The sequence below is a fragment of the Monodelphis domestica genome, chromosome 2 (genome assembly GCF_027887165.1).
Source record: "Monodelphis domestica isolate mMonDom1 chromosome 2, mMonDom1.pri, whole genome shotgun sequence".
Taxonomy (NCBI): domain Eukaryota; kingdom Metazoa; phylum Chordata; class Mammalia; order Didelphimorphia; family Didelphidae; genus Monodelphis; species Monodelphis domestica.
Genome location: NC_077228.1, coordinates 24,635,817 through 24,652,188, shown reverse-complemented (window position 1 = coordinate 24,652,188; position 16,372 = coordinate 24,635,817). Strand labels below are relative to the sequence as shown.

At 43.0% G+C, this 16,372-nt stretch overlaps 1 protein-coding gene and 1 long non-coding RNA gene across 2 annotated transcripts; one reads left to right on the top strand and one right to left on the bottom strand.

Annotated features, from left to right (window-relative positions):
* Positions 1-911: 911 nt before the first annotated feature.
* Positions 912-8,014, bottom strand: LOC103104821 (uncharacterized). The gene is made up of 3 exons (XR_474052.3): positions 7,882-8,014; positions 6,771-6,909; positions 912-3,311 (listed from the first exon to the last, which is right to left on the bottom strand). It is a non-coding gene; the product is annotated as an uncharacterized LOC103104821 (long non-coding RNA).
* On the top strand, positions 7,748-16,337 carry DIO1 (iodothyronine deiodinase 1). The gene is made up of 4 exons (XM_007505881.2): positions 7,748-8,263; positions 9,591-9,734; positions 13,825-14,024; positions 15,807-16,337. The coding sequence occupies exons 1-4, from the start codon at positions 7,912-7,914 to the stop codon at positions 15,873-15,875; spliced, it is 765 nt and encodes a 254-aa protein (XP_007505943.3). The 5' UTR covers positions 7,748-7,911; the 3' UTR covers positions 15,876-16,337.
* Positions 16,338-16,372: the final 35 nt, after the last annotated feature.

Here is a 16,372-nt window from a genome sequence, read left to right as displayed (position 1 = left end):
ACCTCCCATCTCTAGACCTGACTCTCAATCCACTGAGCTACCCGGCTGCCCCCAAGTAACCTCTTTTAAAGAACAGGTTTTTCTCAGGTTCACAAACAGCCTTGTTTTCATTGCCACCTTCATTTTCCTTAGATACATCCTCTGTTTGTCCATTGCCCTTGCCCATAACCAAATATAGCCCTTTTTCCTTAATCAATTGCTCAAACAGAGCCTTAATCATGCCTTCCTGGTTGTTATCAATAGCCATGATCTTATCTGCCTTAAGGGGAACCACAAATCTAAATATTTTCTTCACTTGAGTCAGAGTTTGAAGGACAGCCATAAAAATCACATATACTTGTCCCAGGACTTGCCAGAGTACCAGTTCATTTTGGAATGGCAACTGCAAAACAGACATCGTTATGTTGCCAACATAATCCAAAGTTTCCACTACCATATGAGTAAGTTTGCTATACAAAATGTGGTAAACCCCCAAACCAGCAATGGCTGCAATGACCGCCACTCCAAAAACAATTTGTTTGAACATTTTGTCTTTCTTCCTTTACTACCGTGCCTGTCTTTATGAGGACTGTGGAGTTCAGTCAGACTTCGAGGTGCCAAATGTAATAAATGGATAATCTGTGTGAAATTATTAACTGGAATGAACTCTGGCTTGCTAGAGAGCTGTTACTAGGGGACACCTGAGGCTGCATAGTTATAATGGAGATAGATGAGAGATAGAGAAAGATACTACTAGAGAGGATTACTCTGGAGCTGCCTATTGATCCCTAATGAATCAATATGTTCTCCTACCCTCCTCCATTTTGCCCCTCCCTTAACCACCTTCTTCTTGAAGCCTTCTGGCTTCCTCCCTCCCCCCTGAGTGGACTATAAGATTTATGAGGAAAAACTCCTTTCTTTTCCTTTCTCAGGTAAGAAGGTTTATTGGGAAACAAGATGAAGATTGAGGTAAAAGGGATAGGGTTTCCCTAATCGATAAGGAGAATTAGGAAGATTATGGAAAATGTCAGTCCAGTCACAGCAGTGACTCAAGGACAATCAGAGAGTTTGGTGGACAAATATCTTTCTTCTTTTCTTCTTTCTTTAGTCAGATAATCTCTGCTTGAGTAACTCAAGTCCAGACTCTATCCCAAAACAAAAGATCTCTCTCTCTCTCTCTGCCTAGGTCAGGAAAAGCCATTCTCTTTTGATCAGGAACCCAGAGAAGAGGTTTCTCCTTTGGTCAGTAACCCAGAGCCCAAAGTCCCAGTTTCTCTCCTCTGGCCAGGCTCCCCAACTGCCTCTCCTGGGAACATTCCATTTGGAATCTTTGCCTTGATTGACAGACAGGTCCTTCACCTTGGTCTGCATGTCTGGCTTGTCCTGCAAATCCTCTTTCTTCAAGCCTCTTCCACAACATGTTGGAAGGGATGTGGCAAAATTGGAACACTAATATACTGCTAGTAGAGATGTGAATTGGTCCAACCATTCTGGACGGCAATTTGGAACTATGCAAAAAGGGTTTTAAAAGAATGCCTACCCTTTGATCCAGCCATAGCACTGTTGGGTTTGTACCTCAAAGAGATAATAAGGAAAAAGACTTGTACAAGAATATTTATAGCCACGCTCTTTGTGGTGGCAAAAAGTTGGAAAATGAGGGGGTGTCCATTGATTAGGGAATGGCTTAATAAATTGTGGTATCTGATGGTGATGGAATATTATTGTGCCAAAAGGAATAATGAACTGGAGGAATTCCATGTGAACTGGAAGAACCTCCATGAATTGATGCGGAGTGAAAGAAGCAGAACCAGGAGAACATTATAGACAGAGACTGATACATAATGACACAATTGAATGTAATAAATTTTTCTACTAGCAGCAATGCAATGTCCCAGGACAATCCGGAGAAAATTATGAGAAAGAAGCTATCCACATCCAGAGAAAGAACTGTGGGAGAAGAAATGCAGAAGAAAAAAACATGATCGATCACATAGTTCAATAGGGATATGATGGGGCTTTGATGTTAAAAGAGCACTCTACTGCAAATATGAATAACATGGAAATAGATTTTGAACAATGATACATATATAACTCAGTGGAACTATTGATCAGCTTTGGGAGTGGGGAGGAAAAAGCAGGGGGTGGGGGAATCATGAATCAGGTAACGATGGAAAAAAATTCTTTTTTTTTTTTAAACCCTTACCTTCCGTCTTGGAATCAATACTGTGTATTGGTTCCACGGCAGAAGAGTGGTAAGGGCTGGGCAATGGGAGTGAAGTGACTTGTTCAGGGTCACACAGTTGGGAAGTGTCCGAATTCAGATTTGAGCCTAGGACCTCCCGTCTCTAGGGCTGGCTCTCAATCCACTGAGCTACCCAGCTGCCCCCAAAAAATATTCTAATAAAAAATTTTTTTCAAATAAAAATAGGAATAAATATAAATATTTATATATATATATATATAATTTATACATTATATATATGTATATATAGGAATCATTAAGCCATAGTAAAGATCTCGGTGGGTACATAGTGATTTAGAAAACCATATATTAACATTATATATTTATTTTGTGGAATATTTCCCATATGTATTTAAATCTGGTTTGGGCAGCACTTGAGAGTTTTGCAGGACTTACACTATAGGCTGTGTGTTTGATATAGCATTATTCAACTTGGTTAATACATTGGGCAATTTTGCTAAACCATTTTCTTTTTTATTCTTGATTGCAAAGGATGGCTTTTTAGGAAGAAAGAGGTGGTTTATATTTGGAAATTAGGGAAGAGGGGAAGGAGAGAACATGAATCATGTAACCATGGGAAAATATTTTTAAAATAAAATGTTATTAAAAAATAAAATCAATCTATAAAATAGAAAACAATAATATGATATAAGGGCAGCTAGGTGGCTCAGTAGAGAGAATGCCAGGCCTAGACAGGTGATTCTGGGTTCAAATCTGTCTGGCCTTAGACACTTCCTAGCTGTGTTACCCTGGGCAAGTCATTTAACCTTAGTTGCCTTGCCCTTACTTCTTTTCTGTCTTGGAATCTATGCCGAGTATTGATTCCAAGACAGAAGGTAAGGGTTTTTAATTTTTGACAGGAATAGAATTTAAGCTCAGTGACCTCTACTTTTCAGAATCTCATTTTTTTACTTAAGAGAACAAAACAAAACTGAACAAAATTTGCACTTGTTGAGTCTGGTTGATTCCTCTCCTGTCCTTCACGTTCTTTCAAAGTACTCAGCAATCACTTCTCCCAGTTCCTTCTGTGCCAATAGCTGCTTGGTATCTGGGTCCAACAAGGTGAACTCAACAGGAAATGATCTTTGGACTGGACAAAAAACAAAAACAAAATAAAAAATGGCTAATGGGATCATTCCCTTTGATAGAAAAAACAGAAATAAACAAAAAGAAATTGTCACAGACAAGTACCGAAGTTTGGCTATCATCCTGGCTCCCCCTGTCCCTGAGAATAAAGGTAAAATCGGGCCAGGGAATGGCACTTCCATATCACACACAAAAATCTGGTCCTTTTTTCTCTCTTATAATATAGCAACTTCCTGTAGTCTTGACTGCAAATAGGTAAGTGAAATATTACTGCATTCTGTCCTACAGACTTGTGGGATAGAAATTACTTTCATTGGACCCTAATACAAGGGCCCGTTAGAAATTTATTAATCCCTAATACAAGGGCCTATTATGAATTTATTCTTGCTTACTCAAAAATTTTGAATACATAGATTTTTGATATTTCAATTCTGATTTTGAATTTTTCCTTCTCCAAAAATTTTAATTTTTCTTCAGTTTTTTCTTTTATGTTTTTCTTTTGATTATTGACTCACACATCCCATAACTCAACCTTGCATCCTGAGCTGAACTGGGTGTTTCTCAACACCCACTTCAGGGGAGATTGTATTTTCATAAAATCCAAGATTTAAAATTTTTGTTCAAGAAAGATCTTCAAGGAAAAGAGGCTTGCTAACTCCTAAATCCAGAGAATGAACTGTTTGCAGAAAGATGCCTGAAAAACCTACACTACATACAGAATGAACTTTGGGGTGAAGTTTGATTGAACATTTATTTGAATGTTTACTCTTATATCAAAAGGGGACTGCTCCCAATTGGTTTTTGTCAATGTGCCCAGCAAACATTGGTTTTGCTGTCTCTCTCTCTTCTGTTTCCCTCTTATCTCTAACTATTGTAGTTTCCTCTTAGAAGGTGAAATTTTGTATGCACCTACAGTTAGAAGATTTTAGAGGTACAAGATGATTATGTTAAGTGATCAATTGGGGAGACTAGTCCCTCAATCATTATCAGAGGGAATTGTGATTTTTAGTTTCACTCAACCCTGCTTAGTCTTTAGAATTCTAGCAACCAGAAATGTATACACCCCCATTTAAGGATTAAGTGTGGGGGAGGAAGATCTATGACCAGTGTGTGCTAGCAAATGACAAATCAGAAACAACTGACTGACCCCTGGGCTGTTCAAAGCCAAGTTAAAGCCACCATTGGTACATGTAAGACACAGGAAGTGACATAAAAAAACTGCCTTTATATTTTGCGGCACTTCCTGTGAGAGGGGCTTGGCCATGGAACTTGACCCTGGAAGAGCTTGAGTGTGAGACCTCAGACTGCTTCCCTTAGATGATCACATGATGAATTATAAGGCTGACTCCCTTTTCCTTGGCTTTTCTGGAGAGACCCCTTGGCTAAGGCCTCTGAACTCCTGCCTGGCTCAGACTAGGCCGGAGCAGATCCCCTCTCTTTCTCTCTCATTCTTAATTTCTTCCTTCTATTGTAAATAAACCACCAGAAAATTCCATTCTGACTTTAATATTCATTGGGATTTAGAATTTAAATCCCTGGCGACCAACTAAAATATATATCCAGTCCAACCATAAAATTTACCCCTTACACTATCTGTTGAGATGTGAGTGAGATCTGGTGTACTGGAGCCTCACAGATATGGTTCCACGGTCACAATACATAGCTCTGGAGGCAGTGGCAGCATCCATCTTTAGTACATAATGAATGGTGGAGAGGCAGCTGGGTGGCTCAGTGAATAGAGAGCCAGACTTGGAAACAGGAAATCCTGGGTTCAAATTTGGCCTCAGATACTTCCTAGCTGGGTGACCCTGAGCAAATCACTTAATGCCCATTGCCCAGCCCTTATCACTCTTCTATAAGGGTTGTAAGTCATAAATCTGACTAAAGATAAAGAAGAGAATTTTTTTTAAGTGAGAAGTTCAAGTTGTGGGTTGTTGTTGTTTTTTCCCGACACACTGATTTAGAGCGAAAATGTCCTTGGATCAGCAAACTCGAGTACAAAGTTCTGTTTCCACCTCTAAGTTTACAATGTTGATGTCAGGGGATAATTTGGAGCCTGTTTTTTTCTCCCCCCAGTAAGCTATTTCATAATGTTTCTTGAAATTTGTGGATCCACTCAGTAAAATATTCTGCCTGTCATCTCTAGTCCAGAGAGCTGAGCCATTTCTTTCTTTTGCTCCTCTTTTTCAAGACTGTTTCAGCCTTTCTATAATCCTGGAATACAGAAGTCATTTCCCCCTTCTCCTGACTTTGACATTGTAGCTATAATAGTTTCATTTCAATTCTGCATATCCTTTGGGTCAAATTCTGTAAGTCAACTATTGCTCTGGATTCTGAGCAATGTTGGCATCATTTCTGTAGTTACCCAGTGAACTGACAATGGTCCTCACAATGGAAAGGGGCCAGGGCCAGTTTTTTATACTTCATAAAGGACTTTTATGCACATTATTAACTTGATTCACTTATTTTTTAAACCCTTACCTTCTATCTTGGAATCAATATTATGTATGATTCCAAGGCAGAAGAGTGATAACAGCTAGGCAACTGGAGTTAAGTGACTTGCCCAGGGTCACACAGCTGGGAAGTGTCTGAGGCCAAATTTGAACCCAAGATCTCCCATCTCGAGGCCTGGCTCTCAATCCACTGAGCCACCCAACTGCCCCCTTGATTCACTTATTAACGTGATTATAGTTTAAGGAAGAGTACAGAGATATTCCAGGCTGTCCTGGACCATATGAATTACATTTGGGCTGCATGTTGTATCTCTATCACAATTGCTTACCCCAATGGCCCCAGCCCTAGATGGCTCCTGTCTCTGTTTTAGTTTTCATTTGATATCTGTCATTTGAATCAGGTGAATAGGGGTGTAGACTAAAATATATTTCTATAATATGTTGGCTGTTTATATATTTATATATATATGTCTAATGTAAATATAAATTTTTAATACATATGTAGTTTGTATAGAATATTTACTGGTCAAGAAAAAGGGATGTTATCATTTTTTCTTGCTTACATTTGATTTGATTTTTATTACTTTAATGTTCTATTGTAGAATAGTGTTATGTTTTTCTTAAACCCTCACTTTGTGTCTAAGTAACGGTTCCAAGGCAGAATGGAGAAGCAATTGGGAAGAAGTGACTTGTCCAGGGTCACACAGCTAGAAAATGTCTGAGGCCAAATTTGAATACAGGACCTCCTATCTCCAGGCCTGGCTGCCCCAAATAAACTTATTTTGCTCTGAGTTGAGAGACAGAGAAAGACAGGGGAAAGAGAGAGACAGAGACAGAGAGAGAGGAGAGACAGAGGCAGAGAAAAGAGACAGAGACAGAGACAGAGGAAAGAGAGAGATCACATGAGAGAGAGACAGTGAGAGAGAGAAGACTGGCCATCAAGTCCAGGCCTTATAAGCATTTGTGAAGCTTCATCATCTAACTAGAAAGGAGAACAGTAGTATACTCACCTCCCTAATATGGGACACCATCTATATCTCTTTTAGTTCAGCCTAAATCAAGCTGGCTTTTTTGGCTCAGGGCGAATCTGGGCCATACACCCTGTGGAGTGTTGCTGGGTCACCCCATCCCTCTGAGGACCACTCTGAACTGTGGAAGCAGAAATACAGAGAAAAACAAGTGCTTGATCACATGGGTTGATGGGGATGTGACTGGGAATGTAAACTCTAAACGATCACCTTAATGCAAATATTAATAACATGGAAATAGGACTTGATCAATAGCACACGTAAAGCCCTGTGGAATTGTTCCTTGGCTATGGGAGGGGAGTGGGAAGAGAGGAGGGAAAGAACATGAATCATGGATCCATGGAAAAATATTCTAAATTAATTAATTAAATAAAAATTTCTAATTAAAAAAAAATCTACACAGCAACGCAGTGACCCAGGACAATTCTGAGGGACTTATGGGAAAGATGCTCTCCACATCCAGAGGAAGAACTGTGGGAGCAGAAACTCAGAAGAAAAACAGCTGCTTGATCACATGGGTCGATGGGGATAGGATTGGGGATGTAGACTCTAACTGATCACCCTAGTGCAAATATTAATAATATGGGAATGGATCTTGATCAACGACACATGTAAAACCCAGTGGAATTGTGTGGGCTATGGGAGAAGGAGAGGGAAAGAACGGGAATCATGGAACCATGGAATACTAGTCTAAATTAATTAATTAAATAAAAATGTCCACATTTTTTTAAGCCCATTCTATTTGGGGACAGACGTAATTAGATTTTTCCTGATATTAAAAAAAGCACCACTGCGCCACAGGTCCCCTAGGCACAGCCTCTCCCAGCCTAGGGATGCCTTTATTTGTTCTGCATCCCCAGTGTTTAGCCTCTTCCAGGATGTTTACTTAGAGTTTGTTTACTGTTCTTCTCCTACAAATGGCTGGCGAGCCACCTCAGGCCTTCCCTCACCTCTCCGGGTCCTCTCTTTTGCCACTCCCACCCCCAGGCCCTTGGTCGGGCCCCAGACGGGGCCAGCACCCAGCTCCGGGCTCCACACCCATCCTGGGCTGTGCCCTCCCCCCTGCTGCCCTTTTGATCCCCGTTCCGGGCACCTCCTGCTCAGGCTGCAGCCCGTTTCCACCATGGCGGAGCTGCTGCGGCTCTGGCTCTGGCTCTGGCTCAGGCTCCAGCGCCTCTGGGTCTTGCTGCAGGTGGTGGGGCATGTGTTGATGGGGAAGCTGATGAAGATGCTGTCCCCGGACAGGATGAAGCAGCACATCCTGGGCATGGGCCAGAAGAGCAGCATTTTCCAGAACCCCAACTTTAAGTATGAGAACTGGGGGCCCACGTTCTTCACGCTGCCCTATTTCCTCTTCGTCTTGAGGGTCCGCTGGCAGCGGCTGGAGGACCAGGCCCTGCAGGGAGGGCCGGCCCCGGACTGCCCTGTGGTCAGCCTGCGGGGACAGCCTCGCCGCCTCTGGGACTTCATGCACGGTCAGTGAAGGGTCCGAGCGGGCCAGGGGAGGGGCGGCTCCTGCTGCCAGGCTGGTCACGATTCCCCAATTTCAAAGTAGGGAAATGGCCTCCTTCGGTGGGCTGTGGGGCCAACCCGGGGTGACCGTCTGTGAGAGCATCTTAGGGACTGCTCAGTGGCCAGGCTTCGATTCATCTCTTCGTAGCCCAAGGCCGCCACACAGGACCCAGTCCAGAAAGCACTGACTTAAAGACAGGTGTGGGGGCAGCTGGGTGGATGATTCTTTTAATAAATAAAGACAGGCTTAATTAAATAGTTATGGATGGCGGCTTGCTTGGGAGCAATGCCAGCCTCTCCTTGGAAATGGACCTTAAACCTTCTAATCCAGCCCTACTCCTCCCCTCCTACTTTATAGGGGAGCAAACGAGACTCCTGGTGGCCAAGGGGCCAGCCTGCCTGTCACCCAGTTCCCAGAGGGCAGAGCCTGGAGTCCAAACCCAGCTTTCTGGGCCTCCAATCCTGGCCTTTTGCCCTTCCGCCAGGCTGCAGAGGTCCACTGGGCGTACCCTGGAAATCTCAGAACTAAACTTGTCCCGGACATTTTGGGCCAAGTCCCTGCTGAAAATGTTAGTTGCTTTTTGGGCTAAAGAAGCTTCCTTAATGCTATGATATGATCGTTAGTACCCATTGGGGCCATGGGCAGATGGACTGGCCAGAGCTGCCTTAACTCGCCTTGCCTGGTAGCCCGGTGGTTAGAATCACCCTGGGCGGATCAGGCCGGAGCCCCGCCTGTCCCCACGCTATGATGAAGTGTCCTCGGCACCTAGCACAATGGCTGGCACCAAGGGGGTACCGGCTGAATTGAATTCACTTCACAGGACATGGGGCAGCTTTCTATTTCTCCACCCCACTCTGGACAGAGGGCCCTTTAGTTGCAGCTCTGCCACAAAATGAACCTCAGTTTCCCCATCTGTAAAACCAAGAGGTTGGAAAAAATGATGACGGCCGCTTTCTCCTCTATACTCAGGATTGTGCGGTCCAGCATGCGGTCTAGCATCCTCGGGTCTGTGGTCCCTCCCAGCTCTGACATCCTCTCTCCGGTTTTGGAATTCTGTGCTCTGAGCTCCTCTCCAGTTGTCATTCTCCGACCTAGGGTCCTTCTCCACCTTGACGTCCCTCGTACTCGGTCCCCTCCACGCTCTGACTCCCCTGTTCTCAGGTCTCTCCCAGCCCTGACGCTCTTACGTTTGATGATCCAGGTTGTATGCAGCCGAGGCCCGGAGGCTTCTCGCTGCCTGGCGCCCTGTCAGTGGACTCCAGGGTTTCACGCGTGTCTTTCTGTTGCAGGCAACAGGCCTTTGGTGTTGAGTTTTGGCAGCTGCACCTGACCCTCCTTTATCTTCAAATTTGACCAGTTCCACAGGATCATGGAAGACTTCAGCTCAGTAGCAGATTTTCTCATTATCTACATTGAAGAAGCGCATGCCACAGGTACACAGCCACAGTCCTGAGTGGGTGGCTGGCCAGCCGGCCCACGTCTGGGTTTCTATCACTGTGTTCTTTTAAGGAGGCCTGTAGGACCACCAAGGATGGGAGGGGGGAGGGGGGACTCTTAGAAGCATGTTGGAAAAGATGGTTTCTGAGGTCCCTTCCAACTCTCAAGGCTGGGTCAGGTGTCAAGAAGACGTGAGGTCAAATCTCACCTCAGACTCTGGGCGCCTCACTTCATCTTTCTTTGCTTCTGCTTCCTTATTTGTAAAATGGAAATTATAAATAGCACCTACTTCCCAGGGTTTTTATAAGGATCAAATGAGATTATATATAAAGTGCTATGGGGCCTGGCATATAGTATGGATGCTTTTTTCCTTCCCCTAATTCTCTTTTTTGAAGCTGCTGTATATCACACTCTCGGAGATGAGGGGCCCCCAAAGACCATCTTTTTATTTTCATTTTCCCTTTAAAAAATTATTTTTAAATTTTTTTGCCATGATTACATGATTCTAGTTCTCTTCCTTCCCTTCTCCCTTCCCCCCCTCCCAGAGATGACAAGCAATTCCATTCGGTTATACATGTATCATTGTTCAAAACCTATTTCCATAGTATTCATTTTTGTATTAATCTTTTAAAACCAAAACTCCAAATCCCATACCCATACAAACAAGTGATAAATCATATGTTTTCTTTTGGATTTCTACTCCCACAGTTCCTTCCCTCAATATGAATAGTATCCTTTCTCCTAAGTCCCTCAGAGTTGTCCAGGAATTGCTTTTAGTAGTAAAGTCTATCACCTTTGATCATCCCACAATGTTTCAGTTCCTGTGTACAATGTTCTCCTGGTTCTGTTCATTTCACTCCCCATCAGTTCATGTAGGAAAGACCAAATTTTTTAAAAGGTTTAATTGATAAAATTTAATTTTAAATTTATATCTATCACATGTAAAACCCAGTTGAATTACTCATTGGAGGGGGGAGGGAAGAGGAGAGGGAAAGAATATGAATTCATGTAACCATGGAAAAATATTCTTAATTAATTTTATTTTAAATAAATTTTTATTATTTAATTATTATTTTGTTAATTTTAATATTAATTATTATATATAATATATATAGAATTAATTTTACATTATATTATTATATCTATTATATTTATCCATCTATATCTCACCATCCAATAGTCTCCATGTAATACTTCTTTTTTAACAAAGAAAAATGCTGATATTCATTTTGCTTGGCTATACACGTTTGTAACAGGGGTTTTGTTTTTCTTTCATCCTCAAAGGGGTAGGAAAGGCAGTGAGGGGAAGGGGGGGAAGAGAGAGAGAAGGTGGATTTTTGTTGATTAAAAAAATAAAATCCAGTTTAAATAACTAAATATTAGGCTACTTAACATATTTTATTGGTAATTAGCATCTTTCCACAAAGCCCTGATACAAAAAAAAAAATGCTCCTTTTGGGTGATATTTAGACCAGCTTCAAACCTGAAACAGCTAGTTTGAATGAGAAGTCCTTTGGATTGGAATCAAAGGACCAAAGTTTCAGGCTCACTGTTAGTTACTGCCTAAATATTTACTAGTAGAATTCCTTCCCATCTCTGAACCTTCCTTGGACTAGATAGGAGATTCTTCACTTTTTGTGTGTGTCATGACCCCTCTAGCAACTAGTTACTGAAAACTAGACCACTTTCTATGTGCATAAAATAAAATCCATCATTTACATTGATATACATTTAGCAAAATATATTTCTTTAATTCACAGAATACTGAACTAGAAATGCTAGCTATAACAATTAGAGAAGAAAAAGAAATCAAAAGAATTAGAATAGACAATGAGGGAGCAAAACTATCACTCTTTGCAGATGGTATTCTTAGAGAATCTTTGAGAACCAACTAAAAAAATAGTTGAAATAATTAACAACTTTAGCAAAGCTGCAGGATATAAAATAAACCGACATTAATTATTCTTTATTTTACCAACAAAGTAAGAGCTAGAAGGAGAAATCTCATTTAAAATAACTGTAGACAATATTAAATACTTGTAGATCTACCTGCCAGGAACTACATGAACACAATTATGAAACACTTTCCACACAAATAAAATCAGATCTAAGCAACTGGAAAAATATTAATTACCCATGGGTAGGCAGAGCTAATATAATAAAAATTATAGTTCTACCCAAATTAATTTTCTTATTCAATGTGATATTAACTACCAAAAAATTATTTTATAGAACTGGAAAAAATAATAGAATTCACCTGAAAGAACAAAAGGTCAAAGCAGTGTTCAGACAAAGAAGTCAAAATTATCTGTAGTCCTATGGAAAAAAATGCTCCAAATCACTATTGATTAGAGAAATGCAGATTACATCAGCTCTAAAGCACCATGTCACACCTCTCAGATTGGCTAACATGGCAGAAAAGGAAAATGATAAATGTTGACAGGAATGTGAGAAAATAGAAACCCTAATGCACTGTTGGTGGAGTTGTGAATTGATCCAACCATTCTGGAGAAAAATGTGTAACCATGCACAAAAGGCTATAAAATTGTGCACCCCCTTTGATCCTGTAATAACACTACTGGTCTGTATCCCAAAGAGATTTAAAAAAGGGGGGAAAGGACCTACTTGTACAAAAACATTTATGACAGCTGGTTTTGTGGTAATAAGGAACTGGAAAGTAAGGGGATGTCCATCAACTGGAGAATGACTAGAATGTTGTGGTATATGGTTGTAATGGAATACTATTGTGCTATAAGAAATGATGAACAAGAAAAACCTGGAAAGGCTTACATGAACAGTTGCAAAGTGAAATAAACAGAACCAAGAGAACATGAACAACTGTGAAAAGCTTAGCCATTCTCAGCAATATAATGATCTAAGGCATGATGAAAAATGCTATTCTCCTCCAGAGAAAGAACTGATAGAATGTGAATGCAGATTGAAGCAAACTATTTCTTTTTCTTCCTTCCTTCTGTCTCTCCCTCTCTTTCTTCCTTCCTTTCTTCTTTCCTTTTTCCTTCCTTCCTTCCTTCCTTCCTTCCTTCCTGCCTTCCTTCCTGCCTTCCTTCCTGCCTTCCTTTCTTTCTTTCTTCCTTCCTGCCTTTCTTTCTTTCTTTCTTTCTTTCTTTCTTTCTTTCTTTCTTTCTTTCTTTCTTTCTTTCTTTCTTTCTTTCTTTCTTTCTTTTTCTTTCTTTCTTTCTTTCTTTCTTTCTTTCTTTTTCTTCTTTCTTTCTTTCTTTCTCTCTCTCTCTCTCTCTCTCTTTCTTTCTTTCTTTCTTTCTTTCTTTCTTTCTTTCTTTCTTTCTTTCTTCCTTCCTTCCCTCCTTCCCTCCTTTCTTTCTTTCTTTCTTTCTTTCTTTCTTTCTTTCTTTCTTTCTTTCTTTCTTTCTTTCTTTCTTTCTTTCTTTCTTTCTTTCTTTCTTTCTTTCTTTCTTTCTTTCTTTCTTTCTTTCTTTCTTTCTTTCTTTCTTTCTTTCTTTCTTTCTTCTCTTTAAATTTTACTTCACATACTTTTTACCTATGTGGCCTTGGGCAAGTCACTTAACCCCAAGGGCCTAGACTTTACCACGGGTATGCCTTGGGACCAATACTCAGTGTCGATTCTTAGATGGACGGTAAGGGACTTTTTTTTTAAGTATATATGTATTTAAGCTTGTAGGCCCCCCCCCCGAAATCTATCTAGGGAACCCAGGTTAAAAACTCCCTCAGCTAGCTTATCTTGAAGGTCCCTTTCTCTTTTAAATCTATGATTCGGTTTAGCTGCTCCTATAACGGGCAGACCCCAGGTCTTCTGACTCCCCAAGTCCTGTCGTGCTCACATGCCCTCAGCCTGCTTCTGGAGGGCCCCTCGACAGTGTGTTTCCTACCAAGGTTCTGAACTCAATGGTTGTCTGTCTCCAAATACTGCAAATTCCTATTAGTTCTTCCCAAATGAGCAACTGCATGGGTGAGAGGTGCCCTAGAGGACTTCGGGTGGGGGAAGGGGCTCCTCCAGGACCGGCCGCCCACTGCTTCTCTCCTAAAGGCTTTCTTTTTCAGACTGAAGTCCTCCAGGCCTACCTAACCTGACTTGTCTCTCTCTTCTAGACGGCTGGGCCTTTGCGAACAATATAGACATTAAGCAGCATCGCACCCTCCAGGATCGCATGGAGGCTGCGCGGCTGCTGATGGACAGGAAGCCGCTGTGCCCCATCGTTGTAGACACCATGGACAACTTGGCCACCAGGAAATATGCTGCCCTCCCAGAGCGCTTCTATATCCTTCTGGAAGGCCACATCCTCTACAAGGTATGGGGCTGGCTTCACCTGGGTGCTCTGATAGAGAACTTGTCGGTTTGAGGGAGCCCCATGGGAGTTAACAAGATGCCGCGGCGATCTACAAAATTAATATACTCTTGGGAAGTGCTAAGAGAAATACAGACAAGGGCAGGGAGGGGCCTCAGTAAAGAGAGTGCCAGGACTGGCCTCAGACACAGCCCAGCTGTGTGACCCTGGGCAAGTCACTTCACCCCCATTGCCTACTCCTTGCCACTCTAGAATCAATACTAAGGCAGACGGTAAGAGTTAAGGAAAACCTAAATACAGACTAATCTGTTTCCTCTTCAGTGGTCCCAACTCGCATTGTGTCCTACAGATAGCCAAAGTACATAAAGTAAGCAAGTGCCAAGGCAGACCCATTGTATTTCTCTCAATCTTGAACAGCCTCCCGAGGGAGAGGCAAGAAATCAGGATGGAATCCCCAGTTCTGGGGCCAAGGTGGCATTAGAGGTATTAGAGATGGCCTCAAATGCTAGCTCTGGCATTTCCCACCGGGGTGACTTTGGACAAATGGCGAGGCCTCGGTTTCTTCATCTGTAAAATGGAGGTGTGGTACAAGATGACGCCTGAAGGCTTCCTACTCTGGAGCGCTGCGATCCTCTTTCCTTTCCTTCCTGGGGTACTTGGCAGCCACTTCCACTGTGCACCCTCGGGCAGGGGGCAGGGCTTCTGCTGAACCCCTGATAGTTCTGCTAATCCTGGCTTTGAGGGGTGCAGAGGACAATGAAAGGTACTCTAAATTATGAACTGCACATTGGTGATATGGGGGGGTGGACAGGAGGGACAGGATCCCTGTTTTCCACTTTCTGAAGACGTGCCGCAGGAAGAAAGCCAAGGGCAGAACTTGCAGAAGGAGATTTTGACTTGAAGTAGAAATCTTGGGAGTTGGGAGATCCGGGTTTGCGTTCTGGCTTTGCTGCCCACTTTGGGCGTTGACTACTCTCCAGGCCTTGCTTCGTTATTCGGTTGTTTTTCATTCACTCCTAGTGACTCCTTTGGGGGTTTTCTTGTCCAGAACACTGGAGTGGTTTGCCATTTCTTTCTCCGGGTCATTTTATAGATGGTAAAATGGAAGCAAATAGGGTGATGTGACTTGTTCAGGGTTGCCTAGCTAGAAAGTGTCTAAGATCAGATTTGAACTCGAGTCCTCCTGACTCCAGGGTCAATGCTCTATCCAATGCACTACCTAGCTGCCCAGGCCTTAATTTGCTCCCCTGTAAAAGAAAGAGGTTGGGGGCAACTAGGTGATTGAGGAGATAGAGAGCCAGGCCTGGATGTGGAAAGTCCAGCATTCAGCTTCCTAGCTGTGTGACCTTGGGCAAGTCACTGAACTCGTATTTCCTAGCCCTTACCACTCTCCTACCTTGGACCTGAAACTTGGTACTAAATCTTTTTTTTTTTAACCTTTACCATCCATCTTGGAATCAATACTTTGTATTGGTTCTAAGGCAGAAAAGTGGTCAGGGCTAGGCAATGGGGGTCAAGTGACTTGCCCAGGGTCACCCAGCTAGAAAGTATCTGAGGCCAGATTTGGACCCAGGACCTCCCCCCATCTCTAGGCCTGACTCTCCATCCACTGAGCCACCCAGCTGCCCCCGTTGGTACTAATTCTAAGACAGATCTAGAAAAGAAGATGAAGCATTTGGCCCGCTAGTCTGCAGGGTGCCTCCAGTTCTAAGCATCAGAGCTTTAGTAAGGAGCAAAGAGCGCTATTTCGGCCAGTCCACCTCCGATGGTGCCTTCCTCTTTCAGGGTGGACCAGGCCCCTGGAGCTACAACCCAGAAGAGGTCCGGGCCGTCTTGGAAACACTGAGCAGATAAACCCTGGGGATGTTCTGCTCCAGCTGCAGAGATGATTGGGGCTTCCCACCCTGTCGGCCCTCATTCCTGCCCGATGTTCTGGCTGAGCCCAGGCCCAGCCCCAGCCCCAGAGGCATCAGTAGCCCCCTCTGACCACGAGGGTCTCTGCACCTCTTCCAGACTCCCCCAGCTCGGGAGGTCCATGAGGCAGCCATCGCGTGCATTTCCATCCTGCTTCTACAAATATTTATTTATGACAATCACAGCCTAAAGCTCAGGGCAGCTGGGATTCGACGGGAGAAAAAGTTTGTAAGAGGCAGCGAGCACGCGTGGAAGGGACTCGGAGTTCCCAAGAAGCCTCTCCCCTTCCCTCTCCCACCCAGAAAGGCTCGAGGGAGCCATGCATGACTGACGGACTGACCGTCCCTTATTTTCTTGGCTTTCAGGGGAAACGGGGCTAATAAAGGCTTCTGGGCGACTGCCTGCTGGAGACCCCATTTCTTGCCTTCTCGATGGGC